Source organism: Felis catus, chromosome C1 (genome assembly GCF_018350175.1).
Source record: "Felis catus isolate Fca126 chromosome C1, F.catus_Fca126_mat1.0, whole genome shotgun sequence".
Classification (NCBI taxonomy): Eukaryota; Metazoa; Chordata; class Mammalia; order Carnivora; family Felidae; genus Felis; species Felis catus.
Genome location: NC_058375.1, coordinates 7,017,501 through 7,044,176, shown reverse-complemented (window position 1 = coordinate 7,044,176; position 26,676 = coordinate 7,017,501). Strand labels below are relative to the sequence as shown.

At 44.7% G+C, this 26,676-nt stretch overlaps 2 protein-coding genes across 5 annotated transcripts in view; one reads left to right on the top strand and one right to left on the bottom strand.

Moving 5' to 3' along the window:
* Positions 1-1,419: 1,419 nt before the first annotated feature.
* NMNAT1 (nicotinamide nucleotide adenylyltransferase 1) lies at positions 1,420-26,545 on the bottom strand. Of its 2 annotated transcripts, none has more exons than XM_003989474.6 (6): positions 26,404-26,545; positions 25,362-25,483; positions 6,827-6,997; positions 4,921-5,104; positions 2,297-2,439; positions 1,420-1,953 (listed from the first exon to the last, which is right to left on the bottom strand). In XM_003989474.6, the coding sequence occupies exons 3-6, from the start codon at positions 6,939-6,941 to the stop codon at positions 1,553-1,555; spliced, it is 843 nt and encodes a 280-aa protein (XP_003989523.2). In that variant the 5' UTR covers positions 6,942-6,997; positions 25,362-25,483; positions 26,404-26,545; the 3' UTR covers positions 1,420-1,552. The 2 variants fall into 2 exon arrangements, with proteins under 2 accessions (XP_003989523.2, XP_006934327.2); XM_006934265.5 differs by lacking the exon at positions 26,404-26,545 and adding an exon at positions 26,167-26,345.
* Positions 26,546-26,585: 40 nt separating this feature from the next.
* LZIC (leucine zipper and CTNNBIP1 domain containing) overlaps positions 26,586-26,676 on the top strand; it is a 12,449-nt gene continuing 12,358 nt past the window's right edge. Inside the window, exon 1 of one of the 3 annotated variants that reach the window (XM_019836115.3) lies at positions 26,586-26,676. This exon is cut by the window's right edge and continues 642 nt beyond it. The gene's annotated coding sequence lies outside the window, so the exon portion shown is untranslated. The other 2 variants (XM_019836114.3, XM_011284484.4) reach the window with 2 other exon arrangements.

The window sequence follows — 26,676 nt, the reverse complement described above, 5'->3', positions numbered from 1 at the left end:
TACCAATTGGTAAAATTTCCACAAAATCATAATGCATCAAACTATATATAACAAGCTTGCATTTGTAACATAGAAACTATGACTTCGATTATTATTTGGGAGTTCTACTTTGGTTAAAATCCAGACAAAAGGATGAGAAAAAGTGTAAGAAAGTAGACCCTTTTACTGCTTAAATTCACACATGGCAGGTTCACGGTGGGCCAGAGCAGGAACAGAGGGGCTCTTGAGAAACTCAACAGAGAATTTTAGAGTGAGATCACAGAGTGCTCTTCTGAGATTCTGAGCCAGCAGGACCGCTGAGCTGACTCAGTGAGGATTTCTCATGTTCTTAGGACCTTCGTTCATCTTTTGATTATTAAGCTGTCAAGAAAGGCTTAATAAAACCCTTGAACAGGATCCTTCGTTCTCCGCGGTCCTCTCTGTTCCAGGTAGCATGATAACATCTCTGAAGTTGTTCCTGCAGAGACGGCAAAAGGGCAGACGGACAGAGCCACGAGAGGCCGTGCTAAGAGAACACACATGGTGTACAACCTTTTAATTTACTACTGATTTTTTACCAAACTTGTAAGCTTTAGTTTATGAAACAGGAGGCAATTCCCTTCCCCAGACTGTTTCTCTGCCTCTGGTGGGCATCAGAAACACCTGTGCACCTTTCTGACTCTCTGAGGGCCTGGACCTTTCTCCCAGCCTCCAAAGGTAAAGCTCCAGGGAGGTGCGTCTTGGCAGAGCTGAGGTGGCCAATTTCTGACGTGTGCCAGAGAGACTGAATCGTGAGCACGGTTTCTGCCAGGCACATTCACAACCTGTATCCTGCATAGCTGAAGATGACCGATCAGCGGTGCATTTTACACGATCACTACTTTAAGAATTGTTTCCTTGGCCCCCCTCGGTGAAGAATGCCTAGAAATGGGCACGCGTAAAATGTTAATTCCCTTTCTAACTGAAGTTAAGATTTTAAAGGGACTCTTGCTTTCCCACTTTGCTCCGCTTATGTGGTAGACCAGAGAGGTCCTTTCTGACTTATTTGTAGTTAGTACAGTTGAATGCCTTCTGGTTTTAGTGCTGCTAATCCCTTGTTTTAAAGATTAAAGGATTTGTACATTCTTTAAAAAAAAAAAAAAAAAAAAAGGACCATCTTGAAAACATCCATTTTGACAATTTCCAATAAAAAGATAGACGTGGGGGTGCCTGGGTGGCTCAGTCAGTTGAGCATCCAATTCCTAATTTGGCTCAGGTCGTAATCTCACAGTTCACAGAATCGAACCCTACGTTGGGTTCTGCACTGACAGTCAGGAGCCTGCTTGGGATTCTCTCTCTCCCTCTTTCTCTCTGACCTTCTCCCACTCGCTCTCTCTCCAAATAAACATTTTTTTTTTTTTTAAAGCACTACATTAAAAAAAAAAAAAAAGACAAACCATATTTTCATCTACTGGTGATTTTTACTAAACTTTTAAAAAGCTTTAGTTTATGAAACAGGATCACGATTCTTCTTCCCAGTCACTAACACCCAGACTCTTTCACATTCCCAACAGACAAGTCCAAAGTGCAGGAGTCACGAGTTAGCTTCTGCAGTGTTTTTCTGCAAGGGAGCCAGGACGACCCCAACATTCCTCTCCTCACTCTCAGGGCTGTACAGGTCATGCTTTTCGATATACTCTCGGACAAGGTCTGGCACCAAGTAGCGAATGCTCTGGCCCCTTCTGAGGGCTCGCCGGATCTTTGTGGAGGAGATGTCATTGGTGATCCATTCATTTACCAGGTGAATGTTGTTCCGGTGTTTCCACAGTGCGTCGGATTCGTAGATGAATTTCTCAGCATCGTTTCCAGCCCGAGTAATACAGATGAGCCCATAGTCTCCTACAATCCGGGTGATATCCTCCCTCTTCCACAGATTGGGAACACCGAACGATTCCAATAAATCTGCCCCACACAGCAGCTTTACTTTTGGCACATCTGGGAAGAAGAAAACACAGCTTCAGGGTCTGCTTTGCTAGTAACTCCCTGAGTCAAAATGAATGCATCTATGTGTTTTTCTGGCTAGAGGGTTCATAGTTTTGATCCGAATCAGATTCTCAAAAGAGATCTAGGAACTGCAAAAGTTAAGGACCGCTGCAGGAGAAGTAAGTTCAAGGTGCCTTTTCCTTCCTCTCCTTCCCTCCCTCCGGTCCCAAAACTAACAAGGGGCATTTTCCAGGCAGCCAAGCATCCTGAACATGAAATGAAAATACAAAGGGGGCTTGCTCAGCACTAGAATCTTATCCACTCCAGTCGGTAAGTCTTGATAAAACATACAGACCTTTTGTTTTTGGCTCTAGCAATTCCTTTTGACCAAAATCTTGTCTTTGTTCGGCCCACTTCCTTTTCCGTCCAGGCCTCTCCAGCCTAGGTGAGTCCTGCTGGGGATCACAGCTACTGGCCTCCAGTTTCTCCTGATGGTGTCTAGAAAACAACAAAGCAGTAGAACATCCTCTTCTCACAACATTCAGCCAGAAAACTGTCTCTCTGGAGACGGCTTAGAGCCTCTGGCCCAAGGTCCAGGCTGTGTCATATTAAGAACATGCAAACCACAGGTACACCCAAGGCCTATCAGTCAGAATGGATGCTGACCAGCACCCAGTACTTCCGGGTCAGCGTGGAGGCTGGCCAGTAGTGCCCGGGGACTGGCTAACGGGCATAGAAAGTAAGGAGATCCTGGGAACACAACAGATGGTAGCGATTACTATTCTAAGCTTTATGTGTGTGTCACAATAATAAGAGTTAACATTAGTTATTTATTACGTGCTAAGCACTCCACTAAGTCCTTTGCATGGATCATTTGATGAAACCTTCCCAACATCCCATGCCATAAATATCATTATTGTTATTATTATTATTCCCATAATGGAGGGAAGTGAAAGCTTAGAGCTGTAACTCCAGCTCTTGGCAGACTCCCTGGGACGCAGGAGGCATTCAGTAACAACCTGACTGAGTGAATGCTCTGGCTTTTGTAAAGCAACTCTATTGGGGCGCCTGGCTGGCTCAGTCGGAAAAGCGACTCTTGATCTTGGAGTTGTGAGTTTGAGCCCCACGCTGGGTGTAGAGATTACTTCAATAAATAAAACTTAAAAAAAAAAAAGTAAAGCAACTCTCTTATTGCCAGCATTATATCAGAACTGCTTATTATCCCCATTGAGAGAGAACTCTAATTTGCCCAAGGTCACTTAGCTTATAGGTAGCGGAGCCGGTGCTTGAACCCCAGCAGTCTGCTTCCAGAGCCCACACTCTTGACCACTGAAGAGTGTGGCTTCACCTAGTAGTGGAGAGCCACAACACCAAGGATAAGGTCCTAGACAGGACAAGTGCCCGAAGCCTAGAAGGAAGGGACCACAGGCGGGACTCACGGGCAGCCTTGTTCTGGATCGGCAGCAGGATGCCCAGTGCTCTACAACCGTGCGGTTACCCAACATGAGCTATACCTGGGGAGCCAAGTGTGTCCTGTGCCCCTAACTCCCTTCGCTCTTGAGCAGCTGCGTTAATATGTAACGGACAGCAAGGCTGGCAGGGAGGGGGCTGGGTAAGGTCGTGGATGCAGAAGGCTGGTATCTGACGGGAGAATTTCTGGCCAGTGAAGAGGGCTGACTTCTCCCTGCCAAGTCTGAAAAGCCGTTCCTCTTGATAAGCTGCTGTGCCAGATAGCCTCTGCTGGCCTGGTGTCCTATCTCCCCCCGGACACACCTCCCAGAGGTTCTCACATGAGAGAGATTCCGCCGATGGGGTTCACTCACAAGAGAGCTGGAAGGAAGACGGGAGGCACAGGCCATCTTTCTGGGCTGTGGAGCCTGAGAAGCAACCTCTTACGGAGTGAGCACAGTGGCCAGATCCTGTATTCCACTGTCCAGTCACCAACTTCAGGAGACTGGGACAGCTTAACAGCCGCATTTGTGGGAGCAGGGACAGGAACCGCTTTCTGAATGGCCACCGCAGCTAAAGGAGGTATGACCTTGAAACAAACCCGATTTTCCCTCCTCCAGCCCTCTGACACTTCTGCATGAGCACCTAAATCCCTTTCTGCTTAAAACAATCAGGGTGGTCTCTATTTCCTGTCCAAACCCTAACTGATGTGGTCAGAACCAGAAGGCTCAGAACTCTAAGAACTGACATTAGATGGAAAGGTTTTTCAGAAAGATAACATTAAGTAATAATTAATTAGCTGTTGCTCACTCTAGTTTCTGAATCCTTAACGGGAAATGTTTCTAAGGTAGGAGCACAGTGATCTGGGACAAACCCAGTATGCCGTCATGGAAGCAACACCCAAAATCAGGACTGTCCACGACCAGGCACCATGGCTTCTCTTGTTTAAATTACCTGCCTCTCTCTTTTAAAAAAAAATTTTTAATGTTTATTTTTGAGAGAGAGAGAGAGAGAGAAAGAGAGAGAGAGAGAGAGGCAGAGAGAGAGGGAGACGCAGAGTCTGAAGCAGGCTCCAGGCTCTGAGCTGTCAGCAGTGTCTGATGTGGGGCTCGAATCCATGAGCAGTGAGATCATAAAGTCAGATACTTAACCAACTGAGCCACCCAGGAGCCCCTACCTGCCTCTCTCTTTTATACTTAAGAAGATTAACGACAACAATGTCTTCTTATGATTTTGCCTTTCTCATTCGGGGCACCGACAGGCCAGGCAGGCTTCTCCGAGGATTTGTCTCCCACAGAGGTGCAATAGTAACGAGCACGCAAACATCTAACAACACGATGAAGGACATGAAGGCTAAGGAGCCGCCACGCCCCACGCCTGAGACGTAACCTTACGCAGGAACAGCGCAGCCCACGAAAGCGCCCTCCCCACCCTGGTCACGCTCTGCAAACGTGTTCTGTTCACAGACACAAGGCAAAAAGGCCCAGCCCATTCCCGCAGGACTGACAAAGCCGACCTCACCATGAATACCTTAGCACCTTCAAGGTCTCTACCCAGTCCTTCTGAAGACTTTCCCAGGTGTCAACTTCCACCCATTCTGAATTCTTGGTGGCTAGTTCTGCCATGATAACTCGGTGGTGGGCAGAGATGAGTCCTTTCTTCTTATACGCATCACCCACAGGAGAGATGACGCCTTTGATGACTCTGTATTTTCCTGGATGAAGAGTCAGATTTGAAGCGAGGTGTAACAAGTCAGATTTTACACACAGGAAGGATTATCATCACTCTGGTTTTATAACAGAGTCCCGCCCCCGGGGGTTTCAGAAAAGGGATTTAGGTTCTCTTTCTTTCTTTCTTTCTCTTTCTTTCTTTCTTTTTCTTTCTCTTTCTTTCTCTTTCTTTCTTTCTTTCTTTCTTTCCATCCATCCACCCACTCATTTCTAAACGAGGTGAAACAGGCATAACATAAAATTCGCCACGTTGACTGCCTTCATTGTACAGCTCAGGGACATCAGGCACATTCACATCTCTGCAGCCATCCGACCATCCGTCTCCAGAACTTTTGCACCTTCTCCAACTGAAACTCTGTCCCCATTCATCACTAATTCCCCACCCCCTACACAATCTAAATTTTGATATTGCCAAATTGCCTCGTAAAAAGCCTTAATCAATTGGTATTGTTCACCTACAGTGTATACGAGAGCCCATTTCTCCTCAACTTCTGATACTTGACATTATCAAGTTTGAACATTTTTGTCCATGTGATGGGCAAACTAGACCTCGTTTTTTATCTTCGTTCCCCAATTGTTAGGATTATTGGTGAGTTTAAGCACCCAGGCATCCATCTATCTATCAGCATATAGCATGATCCTTTACATTACAAAATATATTATGTAGGGGAGAAAATCATTTTCCTTGACCCTCCTTGGGTCCCTGGCTGGGTCTAAAAATTAAACTGACAATGGGGCGCCTGGGTGGCTCAGTCGGTTGAGCGTCCGACTTCAGCTCAGGTCATGATCTCACAGTCTGTGAGCTTGAGCCCTGCGTCGGGCTCTATGCTGACAGCTCCGAGCCGGGAGCTTGCTTTGGATTCTGTGTCTCCCTCTCTCTCTGTCCCTCCCCTGCTCATGTTGTCTCTGTCTCAAAATAAATAAAAACATTACAAAATAATTAAAAAAAAAAATTAAACTGACAAAGAAAAACAGGAGAAAAACATAGAAATTTATTTAATAGAAGGCTTATGTTACGTGGTACCTTTGTAAGGAAATAACAGTTAAACCTGGGTATTTCTATGTCAGGTTTGGTGAAGAGTGGACAGTTGTAGAGAAAAATGGTAGGGCAAAGAGTTTGAGGTACGTTCGCAAAATTCAGGAAAATTTAGCAAGGCCTGTTAGTTTAGATTCTTCTAGGCATCGATTTGCCTTTAGTAATAAGGATGCTCCTTTCCTCCCGGTATAGGGAGGGCACCTCCCACATGAAGGTTTATTTGGTTAGTTGGTTGGCGTTTTTTTTAAGTTTATTTATTTCGAGAGAGCGTGAGAATGAGCACAAGTGGGGAAGAGGCGAGGGGGGGGAGAGAGACGGGGGGAGAGGGGGGGAGAGAGAGAGAGAGAGAGAGAGAGAGAGAGAGAGAGAGAGAATCCCAAGCAGGCTCCACGCTGTCAGTACAGAGCCCAACGCAGGGCTCGATCCCACAACCCTGAGATCATGACCTGAGCAGAAACCAAGAGTTGGATACTTAACTGAGTCACCCAGGCGCCCCTCATGTGAAGGTTTTTTGAGCTGCTTCCGAGAAGGGTGGGGAGGAGGTCAGAGTGACCTTCCTGTTTCTGCCATTTTTTCAAACTGCTTCAGCTTAAAATGTCCAACGTGACAAAGGGCCATATTTTGGGGTAGTGGCCTGAACCCTATTATTGCTTTTAGCTACTGTTCCTACCTGTTCCGTTCATGTAGTCCTTGGCCAGCTCAAATAGCCTCAGGTGCATGTTGGTGATAGGATTAAAGGAGCCACAAGCAAGAAGAACCACTTCTGTCTTCTCTGAATTCTCCATGGTAAGAACTTGAAGTTGTTGATCTAAATGGAAAACTCGGACACCCTGCTCGTTGTCTGCAAAGGAAGAGAACATACGTTCAGTTATAGGTCTTTAGTGGCCTTTCACATTCCCTTTCCAAGTGAATGGATAAAAATATTTGGCTTCGATGACAAGGACAGCCCCATTTCTCCACCCTTCCTTTTCACTGTGAATTTGCAGCTCCTGCAAGAAAGGGATGGAATCTCCTTCCCCCTCTTTGTGACTTGCTTCGGACAAGAGAATGTGGCAGTTAGGACAGTGTGCTAGCTCTGAGCCCAGGCCTTTGAGGTCTGCACACTTCTGCTCTCTTTTGGCCTCCCTCCTCTGCCATGAAAACAAGCCGAGGCCAACCTGCTGGACAGAACACGCGGGAGACAGCTGGTGCCCCCGCTGACAGCCAACCACTGGCTGTGCGGCTGAGGCCATCCTGCACCAGCCAAACCGCAGACGACGTGCTCAGACACACAGCCCAGGTGAGACCAGCTGAGCCTGGCTTACATCAACAAACCCACAAGCTGACCCTAGACTCATAAGCAAAAATGAAATGTGCATGCTGCTGAAGTTTTCTGACTGCCCTACTGCGGCTCCAGTTAGCTGATACAATGATCAGTTACGTCTACCACGTAAACGGAACTCCCTGACAACCTGCCCTTCAAGACAGTAGTCGGCCTCTTAGTCAACATGATCACATTATCACTTTCAGCTCAGGAACAGTTTGCAATTTACAAACCTTTTTCATATTATTCCATTTGATCCCTCTATAACCCTAATGAAGTAATACAAGACAACAGATTTAAACTTTTATTAAATGAACTCAGATAGATTCAGAAATTATGAGACAGCAAAAGGCCCATAATGAAACCCAACAGTCATTGGCCACATCCTGCTCACCAAACCCTCTACGCAACTCCCTTAAAAGTAAGCACTTTTAACTTTTTCAGCTATTTCTTCTGATAGATTCTACCATATTTCTATACTATGTGCTTATAATGCTATTTCTAAATTTATCCAAAGTAAACAGTACCTGTTTACTATGATGATCCATGAGGATTAGCTCTCACACACCCTCACTGCCTATTCCCAAACTTCTACATGTAAATCTATCTATAGTTTCTAGTCTGTGTTGAAAGCCGTCTTCTCCTAGAGTTGTGAAGGCATCGCTTGTAGATTGCAGTGTTAACAGCGATAAACCCAAAGTCACTCCCAATTCTGGATCCTTTGAATGTGACTTACATTTTTCCTCCCCTGAAGCTTGTGAGATCTTCTCTTTGTCCCCAGCGTTCCGAAATTTTACCATGATGTCCTCTATGTGACTCTATTTTCATCTGTTGTGCGGGGCACTGGGCAGACCCTTTCAAACTTGAGGCTCATAAACTTCAGTTCTGGGAAAGGTCCTTGAATGATGACATTCTGCCTTCCGTTTTCTTTGTTCTCTTTGGAAATGGCTATTATTTGCAGCTGGATTGGTCTTCTCATTTTCTTTTCTTTTCCCTCTTTCCTTTAAGCTCTAATTTCTAGATATTCTCAACTCCATCCTCCATCTGTTGAGCTGATTTTCAGTTCTGCTATTATAGCCTTCATTTTAAAGACCTTTGTCCTCTAGGGGCGTCAGGGTAGCTCAGTCGGTTAAGCGTCTCTTTTTTTTTTTTTTTTAATTTTTTTTTTAAACGTTTATTTATTTTTGAGACAGAGACAGACAGAGCATGAACGGGGGAGGGGCAGAGAGAGAGGGAGACACAGAACCGGAAGCAGGCTCCAGGCTCTGAGCCATCAGCCCGGAGCCCGACGCGGGGCTCGAACTCACGGACCGCGAGATCGTGACCTGAGCTGAAGTCGGACGCTTAACCGACTGAGCCACCCAGGCGCCCCCAAGCGTCTGGCTCTTGATTTCTGCTCAGCTCGTGATCTCACGGTTTGTGGGGTTGAGACCCGTGTCGGGCTCTGTGCTGACAATGTGGGGCCTGCTTGGGGTTCTCTTTCTCTCTCTGCCCCTCACCTGCTTGTGCGCTCTCTCTCTCAAAATAAATAAATAAACTTAGAGAAAAAAAAAAAAAGACCTTTGTCCTCTAAATGTTCCTTTTTATGGTGTTCTGTTCTTTCACCAATGCATTCTCTTATCTCTCTACCAACATGAATGATACATTTTCAGTTTCTTTCAACAAGAGCTGATAGGAAGTTCTGAGTGGGTGAGTAGGGCCCATGTACAATGGGCTTCACTGTATGGTAACCTGGCAGTCAGTGTTGCAGGTCTTGCCCCTGGGACCGGCCGGATTCCACAGAACAGTATCCTCCAATCTCCTGTCTGTTATAGCACAACAGTTAAGAACCTGTGCTCTGTGGGGCACCTGGCTGGCTTAGTTGGTAGAGCATGCAACTCTTGATCTCCGGGTCACGAGTTCAAGCCCCACGTTGGGCAGAGACATTATTAGAGACATTACGGTGGGGGGGGGGGGGGGCAGGAAGCAACCTATGCTCTGAAACCAGACTGCCTGCATAGAAATCACCTACATGGGCTGGATGACCCAGGACAACCTGACCTTAACCTAATCTTCCTTTGTCCCGGTTTTCTCAGTCTTAAAATAGAGAAAATAACAGTACCTACCTTGTGACCATCATGAGGATTAAGCGAGACAATACACGCAACTGCTTTTGACAAGAAATAAACACACTGTGAATGTAGCTACTATTAATGCTGCACATAATGTCGCTATAGTTCAACTCTTTTTAATCTACAAAAACATGAATTTCAAATGGTTCAACCAAACATTATTACTCTATTGACTCTGGTTTTTTTCCTGGAGGGTTTTTCTCCCGGAACTCATTCTCTAATGTGGACTGAAAGTCTCTAATCCTTTGTACGGCTATCATTCTGAAACCTTTTTCATCTCTCTTCTGAGTCAGATCCCCTATTTCTGAGGACCGCATCATGTCTTTCTTGGTTTATGTCCTGATTTTTCTAGAACGTATCCTCAAGTAGCTTCATAATAAAAGGTACATGGGAAATAAGTTTGGTTATGTCTTTATCTTTCCTTCAGAGATGAACGGCTTAGTTGGGAAAAAAGCAAGTTGAAATTATTTTCTTTTAAAATTATGAATGCACTTCTTCATTGTCTCCTAGCATACCACACTATTGCTGAAAGTCTAATGCCATTCTGATTCTTTTCCTTTTTTACATACCTTGTTTCTTTTTGGAAGATTTGTAGGATGTTTTCCTTATCCCCAATGCTCTGAATCTGAAATGCCACAATGTTGTGTCTTAGTGGGGGTCTTTTTCATTCATTGTGCTGGGAGTCAGCTGAAGAGGTTCAGAATGTGCCAGTTTGGCATGTGGATTATTTTGAGCAGAAGGTACTGAGAACCCTGTGGGCTCAAGAGAAACTTCTGCCCCTCCCTTAAGAACACAGAAGAATCTAAATTGGAGGTCTTTCTCAGAATAAGGGTTATTAGCGGAGATAAATTTTATCTGAGTGACCCATCTGTATAGCAGGGCAAATGTCTAATTACCAAACATGTTTTTATCGCCCCACAAAGCGCATTACTCTCCTCTGAAAACACAGACCCCCACCCCTTCTGACTTCAGAGTGACATACAGACCTCATGTTGCCTGACTTTGGAATTCCCGTGTCTATGTGGATCCCCCATATGTACACCTGTTACAGTTGTGTTATTCCTCTCAACCCCTCTCATGTCACTCTGATTCTTAGTCCAGCTAGAAAGACTTCTGAGAACACAGGAGTTCTTGCTCCCCAACACAGTGAGCCTTCAAATCTCTTAAACTCGGGGCGCCTGGGTGGCGCAGTCGGTTAAGCGTCCGACTTCAGCCAGGTCACGATCTCGCGGTCCGGGAGTTCGAGCCCCGCGTCGGGCTCTGGGCTGATGGCTCAGAGCCTGGAGCCTGTTTCCGATTCTGTGTCTCCCTCTCTCTCTGCCCCTCCCCCGTTCATGCTCTGTCTCTCTCTGTCCCAAAAAAAAAATAAATAAACATTGAAAAAAAAAATTAAAAAAAAAAATCTCTTAAACTCAAATCACTCAGTTTTGGGTTTTTTCATAAACTGCTTATTAACTATCAAAAAATAGTTTTGTTATTGTAAAATTTAAAAAAATATTTAAGTTTATTCACTTATTTTGAGAGAGTGCATATGCACGAATGGGGAGGGACAGAGAGCAAAGGAGTGAAAGAGAATCCCAAGCAGGCTCTGCACTGTCAGCACGGAGCCCCAAGCAGAATTTGAACTCACGAACCGTGAGCTCATGACCTGAGCCGAAACCAAGAGCCGGACGCTTAACTGACGCCACCCAGGCGTCTCTAAAAAATATTCTTATATATCCAAATTATGTTTCAAAAGAATCATCCTGAGAGCTTATAAATATAATTCCAATGATGCCAAATTGCTAGAAGCATGTGGGGAACTTTGAGGGAATTACCTATACAGGCTGGAGTATTTTTCCAATTAATGTAGAAATACAATGAAAGATAATAAACACACAGCTGTATGATACTTTTCAATGGATAAAATGCGTTCACACACCTATCATTCAAGCCTCACCACCAAAAACAAATTTGGCCAAAGTCATTTAGCTTGTTCCAAAAAATAAGCTATTGTTAGATATTCACTTCCAAGACTTCTCAGTGCTCAAACAACCTGTGTCAGGACCACTGATTTATAGCCTAACAATGTCTAGACCCAAGTGCCAGGGTGACCAAGTCACTTTTGCTCAGATTCTATGCTCTCATTGGACAAAGCCAGTGAGTGGCAGACCCAGGGCCACTTGATTCCTGATTCCTAGACTCACTCATCAAAAGAAAAATGGGAGACCTGGGTGGCTCAGTAGGTTGAGCATCTGACTTTTAAAAAAAAATTTTTTTTTTACATTTATTTATTTTTGAGAGACAGAGAGAGACAGCGTGAGCAGGGGAGGGGCAGAGAGAGAGACACACACAGAATCAGAAGCAGGCTCCAGGCTCCGAGCTGTCAGCACAGAGCCCAATGCGGGGCTCAAACCCACGAACCATGAGATCACGACCTGAGCCGAAGTCAGATGCTTAACCGATTGAGCCACCCAGGTGCCGCCTGACTTTTTTTTTTTTTTAATGTTTATTTATTTTTGTAGGCGAGAGAGAGACAGAGTGTGAGCTGAGGAGGAACAGAGAGAAAGAGAGATACAGAATCCGAAGCAGACTCCAGGTTCCAAGCTGTCAGCACAGAGCCCAACACGGGGCTCCAACTCACAAACCGTGAGATCGTGACCTGAGCCGAAGTCAGATGCTTAACTGACTGAGCCACCAGGCGTCCCTCACTGACTCTTGATTTCAGCTCAGGTCATGATCTCATGGTTTGAGATCGAGCCCTGAGTTGGGCTCTGTGCTGACAGCATGGAGCCTGCTTGGGATTCATTCTCTCTCTCTCCTCTCTTTCTTTCAAAAGAAATAAATAAAAAAAGGTGGCGGGGGGGGGGGTGCGGGGGAGGCATTAAACCAGAGCTGTGTAGTTTGGAAATGAGCCCTCCTGGTTGAGGAGATGAGAAAAGTGCATGTTAACCCCTTAGGCAATGGGAACCTTTGAAGGTTTCTGAGCAACAGAGTTACAACACAGTTCTACACAAACAATGTTTTAGAAAAATAGTAAGACATGGGGACTTACAACCTTAATTGATTTTATCAGCTTAACCAAATCACTTAATTACAAGTCTTAAGTTTCCATATCTGTAAAACAGGGATAATGACAACCAATTTCAGTCACCGTGAGGATTAATTCTGAGACTAACACATGGCAACGTGCTTGCATATTCCCTAGAACAGTGCTAAAATAAACGGCAGCTGTTACTTGGGAGGGAAGTGACAACACTGATGACGGTGATGCTGTGGGATTAACTGGAAGGGGCAAAACAAGACCAGTTACAAGTCATGTGACTGGAAGGTCAGTTACAAAGTTATGAGTCCCTCAATTTAAATATTGAGGATGGAAATAAACATTTATTCAATAAACATTTGAGGCTTTCTCCCAACAAAGCATAGTGGTAGGGGTCACAGGGACACTGCTAATTGTTGATAAGAAATAAAGAGAGAAGGGTCGGTAATGCTCCACACAGCACTTTAAAAAATGAGTTAATTCATAAGAATGATTTAAATGTCCTACCTTTCAATTATCAGCTCAAGGATGATACCAGAGTTCAATTGAGGCTTGTTCCCACCCCTCCCATCCCTACCCCCCAATTCCCATACAGAGTGCCTGTGGTTATTGGGGTGGTGGTGACTACGACATGCCCGACAACATGCCCGACAGGGCCCACAGGGAAATCAGGGTATCCCGCCAGCTTCTGAGCATGATCAATGAGAGCCTGTCAGTTCCAGCCCCGCCCACCTCAAGTTTCAGACACCACTCCCCATGGGAGATTGAGCTGTGGACAGGAAGAACAATAAAGCTGTAAGGGTAGGTTTGGGTCCCCAAGGAGCTGTCTGCTGTTCAGGGAAGGACAGAACAAAGAGCTTAGAGCTCCTCCCCAACCTTGGGGATGCACTCAGGTTTCCTGTCTCCCCACCCCCCTCGGGGGAAAGGCTGGGGAAGGGGCTGGAGCAAGCTGATCTCTTAGCTAAAGGAAGCTTTCTCCCTGGTCACATTCACAACCTATCTCAAATATCCAGCTCAGTTCTATTAATTCATCATGAACACAGACAACTTGAGCTCACACTAGACTCTAGACCTTTAAAACCACTGAAGAATTAAGTTACAGTCAGCCTCCACTGTAGCCCAGGGTGTTTAAAAAAACAAGGATCCGTCCCTCTCCAAGGAAAAGTACTTCCTCTGTATCGCTGCAAGGTACCAGAATATGTGGGTAGGGAAAGGGGACAAGCTGGTGACAAATGGGAGGAGTAGTTTGGAAGCTCTAACAGGGCCGTTCTGGATCCTCCTTGCTTTGCTCCAGGTGCTCAAGGACCAGCATCCCCATGATTCACTTCTGTCTGGCCCACACAGCCTACCACCTGCACTGCTGGCTGCCGAGATCATACCGGCTCAGGCTGTAAGTGTCCCTCCCCAGCTTGCTATAACAAAAAACTCATTTCTTCCTGAGACAGTCTTGACCTTGAACTAAAATTTACTTTCAATTTTTAAATCACATTTTTCTTTTAAAAAACTGAAATATAGGGGCGCCTGTGTGGCGCAGTCGGTTAGGCGTCCGACTTCAGCCGGGTCACGATCTCGCGGTCCGTGAGTTCGAGCCCCGCGTCAGGCTCTGGGCTGATGGCTCAGAGCCTGGAGCCTGTTTCCAATTCTGTGTCTCCCTCTCTCTCTGCCCCTCCCCCGTTCATGCTCTGTCTCTCTCTGTCCCAAAAATAAATAAACGTTGAAAAAAAAAAATTTAAAAAACTGAAATATGGCTGATGTATAATACTTTCTTAAATTTGTTTAAAGTTTATTTATTTTGAAAGAGACAGACACCGTGTGAGAGGCGGAGGGGCAGAGAGAGAGGGAGAGAGAATCCCAAGCAGGCTCAGTGCTGCCAGCACAGAACCCCACAGGGGGCTCGACCCCATGAAACCATGAGACCACAACCTGAGCCAAAACCAAGAGTTGGATGCTTAACTGACTGAGCTACCCAGGCGCCCCGTGACTTTCTCAGGTTTGAAAAATACTGAGATGTAAACATTAATGAAACATTTTGTAAACATTAAGTCAGTTTTTTCAATGTTAACATTGAAAAAGTCAACCATCTTGTAACATTTCAGAATGCTCAATTAAATCTATGGTGACTGAATGTTAATGCGTTGACTTGTCAACTGATTGGAATTTATACCCCTAAAAAGATGCTATTCCTTTCAAAAAGGTCCCATCAAGCCTCTAACTGTATTCTACTTGTAACAATGTTTCACTGCTTTAAACAGTCTTGGGGTATATTTTGAGACTATTTTTTTTTAATACTTTCAACAGGGATAAATCTTTGTCTTTGGGTAGATTTAATTTCTACAGATACCCTAAGGTCCCTCAGTGCTAAACCTCATTAATAAAATAATCAAGGTAAATAATAGAGCTTATGATGAAGAAAGAGAACTATCAGTTACTGAGGAAGATCTTCTATGCATGGATCTTGTATTATTATTTTCAGATTAAGATATTCTCATATGCATGAATTTTATATTACACTATCTTATGTTGCATGTAAGTACATGTAATTTCAAAAGAATTTCAAAAATGAGCAGAAACAGCAGACTTCATCTGGTTGTGGAAGCTGGGTGGGTCGGCTTACTCTGTTCATTGGTTACACCCCACGTGAACCGGGTGGCAGGAGGCAGCGGCTGGCACAGCACAGGGCCATGGTCAGGACTCTCAGACCCGGCTCCAAACTCTAGCTCTATCACTACTGGGTGTTTGTCCTTGGACAAGACACTTAGTCTTTCTGAGTCTGTTTCCTCATTTATAAAATGGGGAACCAGAGTCCCTATCTCATTGGATTTTGTGCATATTAAATACGAAAGTGAATAAAAATGTTTGACACATTTGTCTACTCATGATGAATGTTAACTTTCACTATTATCTGTGAGTTGTCTTAAGGCATGAACTTACAAGTCACAGTAAAGGAACCAAGGTTCTAAAGATCCCTTGGGGACCAGTATCCACAGCGCCTGCTACGTAGGAGTTCAGGAAATGGCAGTGCTAATCTTCGTGAAGTTTTATTAGACATAATTGTGCTCAAATGGAATGGATCTCAAGTCATCTTTGTTATGTTTAAAACTTTCTCTCTGTGGTATAATGCGACACTGTCATGAAACAGAACCTGAATTCGGTTTCTTGAAGCCACTTGATCACTAAAGAAGTAATGTAAAACGTAACTCGCTGTGTCTCACGCAGCCAAGTGACGGTGTTCTTGTTTGGGACCACCGCTCTAGTCCTCCAGCTGTATGTTCTGCTAAGGTAAGCGTTTTCACCCCCCACCCCCAGCACAGGGCAGCTCAGCATGTGGGCCTGACCTCTGGAGATGGTTCTGGTGCGCTCTGCCATTCCTGTGATGAGTTTAACTGCAGCCTGACCCATGTTTTCGCCCCTGTTATCAATGGTGGTCACCTGCTTCACCTCTTTGAAAAAGTCAAAAATCTCAATATGAACAGAACAGTTGGGATTTGGGCAGATCGAGTTTTAACACTTCCTTCTTTTAGTACAAGAAGCTGTTAGATGGGAGACAACGAGGGCACCAATGTTGCCACTTATGGATTCCCTAGAGCCCAGTCTCAACAGCCTAGCATGAGCTAACGTCTGCAGGGCCGAGGGCGACATAGATATACGTGACCAGATTACGACTTGATACCTTATTTCAGATTCTATGTTGGACATTAGTCTTGCGGAAAAGGTCAGTCAGCTAATAACTCTCACTGGACAAATGAAATAAATGCAACCCGATACATTCAGAATAAAAAACTGCAGCTCTAAACATGTGGAAAGTCTGAAATAATCTGAAGACTGAGCATCCACAAAAGGGACAAAACGGAAATGGGAACTGTGACACTCCCTGGAATTAGCCCAATTCAAATTTTCCAACTTAGGTCCCAGGAGTTTTGTGTGCAGTTAGACCAACTTCCTTACTCCAGAAGGCCAGAATTTCCACAAACTATCTTCTTGATATTTTCCACCGAAATATCAAGTTAACCTGAATTAGAAAGATAGTAAACATTATTTGTCCACCGATCAGAAATATTAACAACTCTCAATATTACTAGTAGGCTATTTAGCAGCGTTAATTTGCAGTTAATAAAAGGGAGTTGCCTGGAACCAAATGAACCCAGGGCCAGAATTAAGATTAGAATTCAAGGGTTAGTGCCTTCTGGTATCGTGCTTACAGGGCGAATTTCTTCCAATAATTGATAAATTAATGTATGACCCTGTGTATTGATTTTAGACCCAGATCTTCCCGATACTGCGGGCAACCTCTCCTTACCAACCTGGTTGGTAATATCATCTTTACTTTCTTCACAATTGGTAAGTGTACATTCATCAAGCACTTATTACGAGCCTACTGTCTATCAGACACCGCTGAGACAAAAATGGGGAAGATGGGACTTCCTGCTCTTCAGGAGCTCACAGACTGAAACTTAAGAAAAAAATTCACGTTTAAAATTCAGGTGAAGGAAATTTTTAAAGTTCCTTAGCAACCTTCTGGAGAAGGTTGTCCTTCTGGTGGTCCTAACCTTTGAGTATGAAACCGAATTAAGTTAAATGCAAACATTTTGTGTTGCTGTTATAAAATTCTTTAGCTATAAAAATTACTAGATTCATTTACTCATTTAATAAACAGTTACTGAACTGGAGACGATACCGTGTAGAACACGGACCTCAACAACTTGAAATAAAAAAGTAATAGAGAAGCAGTGGACTCTGAAATGTGGAGTTTTAGGAATGTCTTAATTAATACATTTCGATTATCTTTGCCCGTGTGTGTGCTTAGAAGACTGATGTGTAATTTTTTTTTTTTTTTAACATTTACTTATTTTTGAGACAGAGAGAGAGAGCATGAACGGGGGAGGGTCAGAGAAAGAGGAAGACACAGAATCTGAAACAGGCTCCAGGCTCTGAGCAGTCAGCACAGAGCCCGATGCAGGGCTCAAACTCACGGACCGTGAGATCGTGACCTGAGCCGAAGTCGGACGCTTAACCGACTGAGCCACCCAGGCGCCCCGAGTGATGTGTAATTTAAATAAAAACTATGCCTACAGTTTTTCAAAGATTTTTATCCATTTAAATAATCTCTAGATCCAATATGGGTCTCGAACCCACAACCCCGAGATCAAGAGTTGCATGCTCCATTGACTGAGCCAGCCAGGCATTGTCCCTAAACTTTAATGAAAAAATCGTTACCGAAGGCCTCGGGCACTGCTCTAACTGCTCTAGAGTCTCCCACTGAATCGCAGCTCCACAAGAGGCGACGACGCAGGTAATGGTGGCAAGCACTGGCTTTGGAGACAGAGGGAGGCCAGTTGAAACATTCACTCCACGACAAGTTACTTAACCTCTCTGAGCTCCCCCCACCTCATTTGTAACCCGGAGATAAATTACCTGCTTCGTTTTGCTAAGGCTTAAATGAGATAACAGGAATCATCAAACAAAACAGTCATAGTTCCTATTACCAACACCACCAATATTAAGAACACAACCTATATTAAAGGAAAACCTTAGCCTGGCTGGGTTTTGAGCATGAGTCCCACAGGAGGGAAGCGAGGAAACATACACTGTTTAGGCGTGCATTCAAGAATGTATTTCTGTGGGCCACCTGGGTGGCTCAGTCAGTTTAGCGTCAGACTCCTGATTTCCACCCAGGTCATGACTCACGGTAAGGGAGTTCGAGCCCTGCAAAGGGCTCTGCACTGATAATGCGGAGCCTGCTGGCGATTGTCCCTCTTTCTCCGCCCTCCCCCACTCACAATTTCTCTGTCTCTCTCAAAATAAATAAAAAAAAAAAAAAGAATGTATTTCAGAGATAATTAAACCTAGTAAATCAATGCTGCTCTGATGTCCTTTTAGGTTTTACTGTGCTGTTTACGCAGATGGAGCCCGTCCCACAGGCACTCAAGAGGATGTTTGCTGTATTTGGTGTGGGATCCTTCAGTGAAGGAGTCTATACCGTGGTGTTAACAGTTTTGGCAACTGACTGTGTATGTTTTTAAGTACTGAATTTCTAAAGGCTCATCTTAATCTGAAAGCTTGACTGTACATAATACACCATTAGTCTTCAATATTTTCTACTCACAGTAAAAATAGAGGTATGTAGAGACAGAATTCTTAATTAGACACGTGCCACAGTTAAAACAATTCACCAGGGAAAGTTTAAAAATTCCAGGAGAGGGGCACCTGGGTGGTTCAGCTGGTTAAGCGTCTGACTTTGGCTCAGGTCATGATCTCATGGTTCCTGAGTTCGAGCCCCGCATCAGGCTCTGTGCTGACATCTCAAGAGCCTGGAGTCTGCATCAGATTCTGTCTCCATCTCTCTCTCTCTCTCTCTCTCTCTCTCTCCATCTCTCTCTCTCTCTCGGCCCCTCCCCTGCTCATGTTCTGTTTCTCTCTCAAAAATAAGCAAAAGTTAAAAAATAAATAAATAAAAAATTCCAGGAGAGATTTTTCTTTTTGTGGATAAATTCTACTGTATTAGACTAAAAAGAAAAAAAAGTTGAGCTACCGCTGAAGAGTGGAGCTGTTGGACTGCATTTTGCAAAGTATGCAGCAAGCCTTCCATCTCCTGCTAAGTGGGGCCATTGTTTAAATCCTTTTGGCAAAAACACTGTAAATAGGGGTTCCAGTTAAAAGACAAGTATTCCTCACAGTGCTTTTCTCCTCCCAAATACAGGAAAAAACGACCCCTGAACTTTACTACTTGTCTGTGCTGCTGTCGGTGGGCAGCTTGGTTTCCACAGGTGAGCAAAACTTCCCGAGCAACCTGTCCTTGTCAAAGGCTTAGCAGTCCTTCAAGGCAGTAAATGCTCAGGCAGGGCTGTCCTGTTGTAAGAGAAGCCCGGTTCCTCCTAAAGCCAGAGCTCCAAGAAGCACAGTAATTAGAAAAGCAAAGTAAAGAGGAAGCACAGAGGGTTAGAAGGGAAATAAAATGCCATCCTTTTCATGTGGTTTCCACTGCATTTAATTAGATCCCCTTCTTCATCCTGCAGTACTTTTCTCGGGCCTGGGGCTGACCTGGCTGGACAGTGGGACCCGTGCACGACCAGGCGCTACATCAACGGTCTGATGTTGGCATTTGAGGCCTGCTGGTCTCCCGCCTCCCACAGAGGTCGTCCGCAGGCCAGGCCTGTCTCAGCAGCCCCGCCACCTGACAGCTGCCCGGGAACAGGTCAGCTCCTACCCTGCTACTCCTGAGTGAAGTGGTCAGCTGACATCACAGCTAAGACAACAGGAAGCACATCAAAACCAGTCATCTGAAAGAAAGTTGTCTTTAAGTATTAATTAGTACGGACAATGGATAAAAAGGAACAGTTCAACCCAAATCACCAGATTGACACCACGACCAAATTCGCCCCAAATAAGGACGTTCTTTCAAGATCATTACTCTCTCTGAATCTCCTTTTTTATTTCATGAAAATATTGTCATCAGCTGGATAGCTGCTATAGAAATAAGCACTGAAAAGGAAGAAGGAAAATGTGAATCTTAGCAATGAACAAAGGTTTAGCTTCAGGCACCTGGCTAGCTCAGTCCGTTAAGCATCTGACTTCGGCTCAGGTCATGATCTCACAGTGTGTCAGGTGGAGTCCCACATCGGGTGAGCTCGAGCCCCACTTCGGGTGAACATGAGCCCTGCTTCGGGTGAGCCCCACTTCTCTCTCCCTCTAGCTCTCTCTCTGCCCCTCACTCACTTGCGAGCACTCTCAAAAAGAAAAAAAACAACAACAAAAAAAAACCTAAAAACCTCACAAAGGTTTGATTTCAAAAAAACAGTGATTCACATTGTGTATTCGAACAATTTATTGTTCTTTAAAAACGTAGTGGGAAATTTTAGAATAAAACTAACCACAATCTCCTCCCCACAGGTTACAAAAATCTTTTGCATCACAACAGTCGATTGTTGTCTAGAGAAAATAGCCAATTGACCTACATGATGGTTTTTGACTTCTTGCTTTTTCTGTGTGTATTCATAGATTCTGAGGTTTCTTAGTAGGAGCTAGTTAATCACAGATGCTCTCCACATCTTTAGGAAGGAGACACAACTCTATTTCTTGAGAAAAAGAACTAGCTATTGGTAGGAGGATCAAATTCAATATAAACATCTCCCAACACATCTATGACAGGCACAGACCTTCACAAGTGGGAATGACTGTTTCCACCTGTTTCTCTATTCAGGTGGCCCCTGCTGGAGGCGAAGTTACCTAACAAACACGCTATCCATCCAACATGCTGACATTTCTGAGTGCTTTCCAAATTCCAAACCTAGTGCTGAAACTTAGGAATTAGAAACTTGACGGGGGCGCCTGACTGGCTTAGTCTGTAGAGCATGCAACTCCCAATCTCCAGGTTGTGAATTCGAGCCCCACATTAAGCATAGAGATTACTTTAAAAAACAAAAACTACAAAAAAATTCTCCAAATTCTCAGGCGCCTGGCTGGTTCAGGTGGTGTAGAGCATGCGACTCTGCATCTTGGGGTTGTGAGTTCAGGCCCAACATTGGGTGTAGAGCTTACTTAAAAAAATAAATAAATAAAACAAACTAACAAACATATATACCTCAGAAACAAACCAAATATGTATGTTTACTAGCTGGAATTTAAATAAAAACTTGGAGAAAAAAAAGAAACCTGAGTAACCCATACATTAACCATGAAAGCCCCTGAAATAATTCTTACTACGATTGACACAAACTTTTTAAAAGTAACACAACCTAGGAGCGCCTGGGTGACTCAGTTGGTTAAGCATCCGACTTCAGCTCAGGTCATGATCTCACAGTTCGAGCCCCTCATCAGGCTCTGCGCTGACAGCTGGGAGCCCGGAACCTGCTTCGGATTCTCTGTCTTCCTCGCTCTCTGCCCCTCTCCCATTCGAGCTCCCTTCCTCTCTCTCTCTCACAAAAATAGACATGAAAAAAATGTTTAAGTAACATAAACTTTTATGTTCTCCTGACTTCGTTAACCAAATATTAACATATCAGATAAACATCAATATATCTCAAATAACATTTGTATTGGAATTTCCCTTTTTTTTTTTTGATCTGTCTTATCCCACCCCCCAAACCTGATCTACCTGAAAACTTCAGGTAATGACAACTCCATCCTTCCAGTTGCTAAGACCAAGTACTCTAAACCATCCTTAATGCCTTTTTGCCCCTCACACCCCATCGGGAAATCCTAACGGCTCCATCTTCAAAATATATTCAGAATCCAATTATTTTTCACTATTTGGAACATTTATTTAAGTTTATTTATTTTGAGAGAAACAGAGAGAGCATGAGTGGGGGAGGGGCAGAGAGAGAGAGGGAGAGTGAGAATCCCAAGCAGGCTCTTCATGATCAGTGCACAGAGCCCAACATGGGGCTCGAACTCACAAAACCATGAGATCATCACCTGAGCTGAAATCAAGAGGCAGACGCTTAACTGACTGAGCCGCCCAGGTGCCCCACCCACTGTTGGGAAAATTTTAACTGACTTTCTAAATGCAAGAGGCTGCTTAAGACCAAGGCTGCTTCGTATTCTTTCTTTCCTTCCTCCCTTCCTTCAAGTTTTTATTAATTTCAGTAATCTCTACACCCAACATGGGGTTCGAACTCACAATTAAGAGCCATGTGCTCTTCTGACTGAGACAGCCAGGCGCCCCTATTTCTGTATCTTGAAGTTACACAACATTCTTAACTTCAGAAAGTAAAATCACGTTTTTTTTTTAATGTTTATTTTTGAGAGACAGAGAACGGTGGGGGAGGGGCAGAGAGAGGGAGTCACAGAATCTGAAGCAGGCTCCAGGCTCTGAGCTGTCAGCAGGCAGGGCTCAAACCCACAAACCGTGAGATCACAACCTGGGCTGAAGTCGGATGCCCAACCAACTGAGCCACCCAGGAGCCCCAAAATCACATTTCTTAACTGATAAACATAACTTGAAGCATAATTTAAAACAGTATTTTAACTAACCCATAACGTATAAAACTGAATTTTCATTTACTTTAATGGTTTTATTACCCCCAAAACCAAACCTGGTTTCATGAGAGTTAATTTCATTAAGAAACATTTATTTCATGGGGCGCCTGGGTGGCGCAGTCGGTTAAGCGTCCGACTTCAGCCAGGTCATGATCTCGCGGTCCGTGAGTTTGAGCCCCGCGTCAGGCTCTGGGCTGATGGCTCAGAGCCTGGAGCCTGTTTCCGATACTGTGTCTCCCTCTCTCTCTGCCCCTCCCCCGTTCATGCTCTGTCTCTCTCTGTCCCAAAAATAAAATAAAAAAACGTTGAAAAAAAAATTAAAAAAAAAATAAAAAAGAAACATTTATTTCATGCTACTAATACCGTATGAAATATAAATTATGCTCTTTCCGATATGAGTAAAATTTATGAAATATTCTGAAACTGTGCTACCTTTTAGATGCTGCACAGTTTAGACAACCACCTCACAGACTAAGGAAATTCTCTATGACCTATGTTGGCTCAGAAGCGAAGTGTCTTCTGTTGAGCACCTATTTTTATGGGGAATGCTTTGTTTTGGGGCTCTTAATCTGGAGCCTGGCTTCAGGAATATAACATCCCTGAATGTATAAGCAAAATGTAGGGTATGTGTACATATGAGCAGCTTTCTGGGAGTATGTCAAGGGAAGTTTGAGAAGCTAAAAATAAGTATTAGGGGCACCTGGCTGGGTCAGTCGGGGGAGCATGCAACTCTTGGTCTTGGGGTCATGAGTTTGAGCTCCATGTTGGATATAAAGATTACTTAACTAAATAAACTTTAACAATCAATCAATCAATCAATCAATCAATAAATACAGTAAGCACTAAACTCATTAAATTTAGTATATAAAAAAATACCAGGGGTGCCTGGCTGGTTCAGTCAGTAGAGTGTGCAACTTTAAAAAAAAAAAATTTTGGGGGCGCCTGGGTGGCGCAGTTGGTTAAGCGTCCGGCTTCAGCCAGGTCACGATCTCGCTGTCCGGGAGTTCGAGCCCCGCATCAGGCTCTGGGCTGATGGCTCGGAGCCTGGAGCCTGTTTCCAATTCTGTGTCTCCCTCTCTCTCTGTCCCTCCCCCGTTCATGCTCTGTCTCTCTCTGTCCCAAAAATAAATAAAAACGTTGAAAAACAAAATTAAAAAAAATTTTTTTAATGTTTATTTATTAATAATATTAATAAATAAATTAATGAGAGAGACAGAGCATGAGCAGGGGACAGGCAGAAAGAGAGGGAGACACAGAATCCAAAGCAGGCTCCAGGCTCTGAGCTGTCAGCACAGAGCCCAACACAGGGCTCGAACCCACAAACCATGAGATCATGACCTGAGCCGAAGTCAGACCCTTAACTGACTGAGCCACCCAGGCCCCCCTAGAGTGTGCAACTCTTGATTCTAGGGTTATGGGTTTGAGCCCCACATTGGGTGTAGAGCTTGCATTAAAAAAAAAAAGTAAAAAACCCCTTGACTTTGACATCTATCATTGCTCATTTAAAGTTAAAGAAGAAAAACAAACAAACTGGGGCACCTAGGTGGCTGAGTTTGTTGAGCAGCCAACTTTGGCTCAGGTCATGATCTCATGGTTTGTGGGTTCAAGCCCTGCATCAGGCTCTGTGCTGACAGCTCAGAGCATAGAGTCTTCAGATTCCCTGTCTCCCTCTCTCTCTGCCCCTCCCCCACTCTGTCTGTCTCTTTCTCTAAAATTTAAAAAACAAAATTCATGCTCTTAACTATGTCACAAAATTGACCACAGTACAAGCTATCTACTGGTAGACTTTTAAAAGAGGTCCACATGGGGGCGCCTGGGTGGCGCAGTCGGTTAAGCGTCCGACTTCAGCCAGGTCACGATCTCGCGGTCCGCGGGTTCGAGCCCTGCGTCAGGCTCTGGGCTGATGGCTCAGAGCCTGGAGCCTGTTTCCGATTCTGTGTCTCCCTCTCTCTCTGCCGCTCCCCCGTTCATGCTCTGTCTCTCTCTGTCCCACAAATAAATAAACGTTGAAAAAAAATTAAAAAAAAAAAAAAAAAAGAGGTCCACATGTTCAGAGAGCCTTTGGCTCATGTACTTCTTGTTAAGCCACTCGAGTTTCACCTGCCCCAGCATTTTTCCTACCTAGTTGGAGCAAACCATCCTCTCTGGGCTCCCATCCCAAGTCCAAGTTAAAATGTCCTAAACTCCTGGAGCTGCCAAATAGTATTTCCCAGTTATGACTCCCAACTCTGAGGTTATTTCCCCCAATGCTCTCTCCGGTAACTACCAACCTAACATGTTATCTTTTTTTTTTTTTTTTTTTACAATTTCTTCTCTTCCCTCCCCACCCCCCTCCAAAACCTGGATTCTATTTTTGTTTGACAACTGGGACTCAAACCAAGTTCTCTTATGCTCTAGGAACGTTTTTCATTATCCATTAGCTCTAAACAAGAACCCAAAGAACACCATCAGCACAGAAGTGCTAAGTCAAATCAAGTCACTGAGAAAGAGGAGCAGGTAGGCACAGTGCATGATCAGGGGAGGCTCTTCCTCCACAGCTACCGCCACCACTTATACTCAGACCGACACAAATGCCTGAACAGAACACCCTATTATCATCATCATCATCATCAAAATTAGGGGAAGTACACAATGAGCAAATGTTTATTTAGCAAGTTCCTCAATCCGGGAAACAAAGAATATTTTTCAGTTTTGTTTTGTTTGGCACTGATCCTATTTGTCTCCGAGAGCTCCGCGTCACTCAATGCACGTATTGAAAATCAGAGATAATTGCATTAATGGAACAGTCACTTACTTTCACAAAGGAAATTCTGTGAACCTGAAGCGTTTTTGCAAGGTAGGTTATGGGAACCATTCCAACTGCGTCAACAGTCTTCAGTTGGGCTGGAACAGTGATTTCACATCCAAATTGTAACTCTGAAAAGCAATTTATGGTAATAAGTAGGAAATTCTACAATTAGAACTGGCAGAAGTAATTCATTCTGGTAGGATTCTATGGTAACCTCTGTTTGGCGTGGTGGAATAGCTTTAAAGACAACACCCTTGGGGGAGGGGGGGGACCTGGAGGGCTCAGTTGGTTAAGCCATCATCTCTTGATTTAGTAGAGGTCATAATCCCATAGCTCCGTTCCCAAGATCGAGCTCCAAATCAGGCTCCGCGCTGACGGCATGGAGCCTGCTTGGGATTCTCTCGCACGCTCTCTCAAAAAAATAAATTAATTTTTTAAAAAACCCGAAGTTTTAAAGGCAACACCTGTGCAACCATTTTGCCGTCAACCCTGATGTGGTCTTGGGGACCACGGACTCAAGGAGAAGGACTGGGAACACCAGGAAATGGTTTCCGCCCAGTTTTCTCAGTAACTTTTAACTTGTTGCCCAAGAGCGAGTAGTGTCCTCAAGGGACGTGTCAATCCGCTTCTGGGAAGATGGGTCTCGCCTTTACACGTGGAAAAGGGATTTCGGAGGAAACAGAAGTCCTCAGAATGGAGAACTTTCTCCTCCGCCCTCCACCCACCTCCGCCAAACACAAGAAGCCTCTAGAAAAGGACTGATTGATTGACTGACTGACTTTACTTACTTTACTCGCTTACTTATTTTTACCTGTTCAGAGGGGGCCAGAGGAAAATTTAGCGAGTCTTTTGGTTCCACGTTAAGATGGAAAGAATGAAGGGGCAAGACTCCTTGCCCCAAGCTTGAGTGTGACCTTGCCTCGGGGACCGCTATACCTGCCCCTCAAAGACCCCGCCATCTTGAACTCCCCTCGGCGTGCGACAAAAAGAGTCCCGGGCTGCCTCCCCTAAAGCCTGGTTTCTCAAGGGCTCCAGCCAGGGGGCTTACCACGCACGTCCTCAGGGTCGACCGGCCCGAATCCTCCCGGAGAGAACCCGCAGCCCGGACACCAGAAAGGGAAACACCCGCGCCCGCATCCTCATTGGCTCCTGGGGGCCGGAAGTGCATGCGTCTGGCGGAAGTGCCCCTACTGCGAGCGTCCGCCCGGTCCGGACCCTCAGGTAGGCGGGGCCCCTGGCTCCCAGCTTTGGGACCGACGCGGTGGCGGAGGCGCCGAGGGGGCGCCGAGGGGACCCCGAGGGCCCCGGGAGGTTGTTCGGT

Coding starts and splice junctions, on each gene's coding strand:
- NMNAT1 (XM_003989474.6), bottom strand. CDS start 6,941: ATGGAGAATTCAGAGAAGACAGAAGTGGTTCTTCTTGCTTGTGGCTCC. Junction 5,105..6,826: donor GGACTACATGAACGGAACAG/GTAGGAACAGTA, acceptor CTCTTCATCCAG/GAAAATACAGAGTCATCAAA. Junction 1,954..2,296: donor GCTAGAGCCAAAAACAAAAG/GTCTGTATGTTT, acceptor TCTTCTTCCCAG/ATGTGCCAAAAGTAAAGCTG.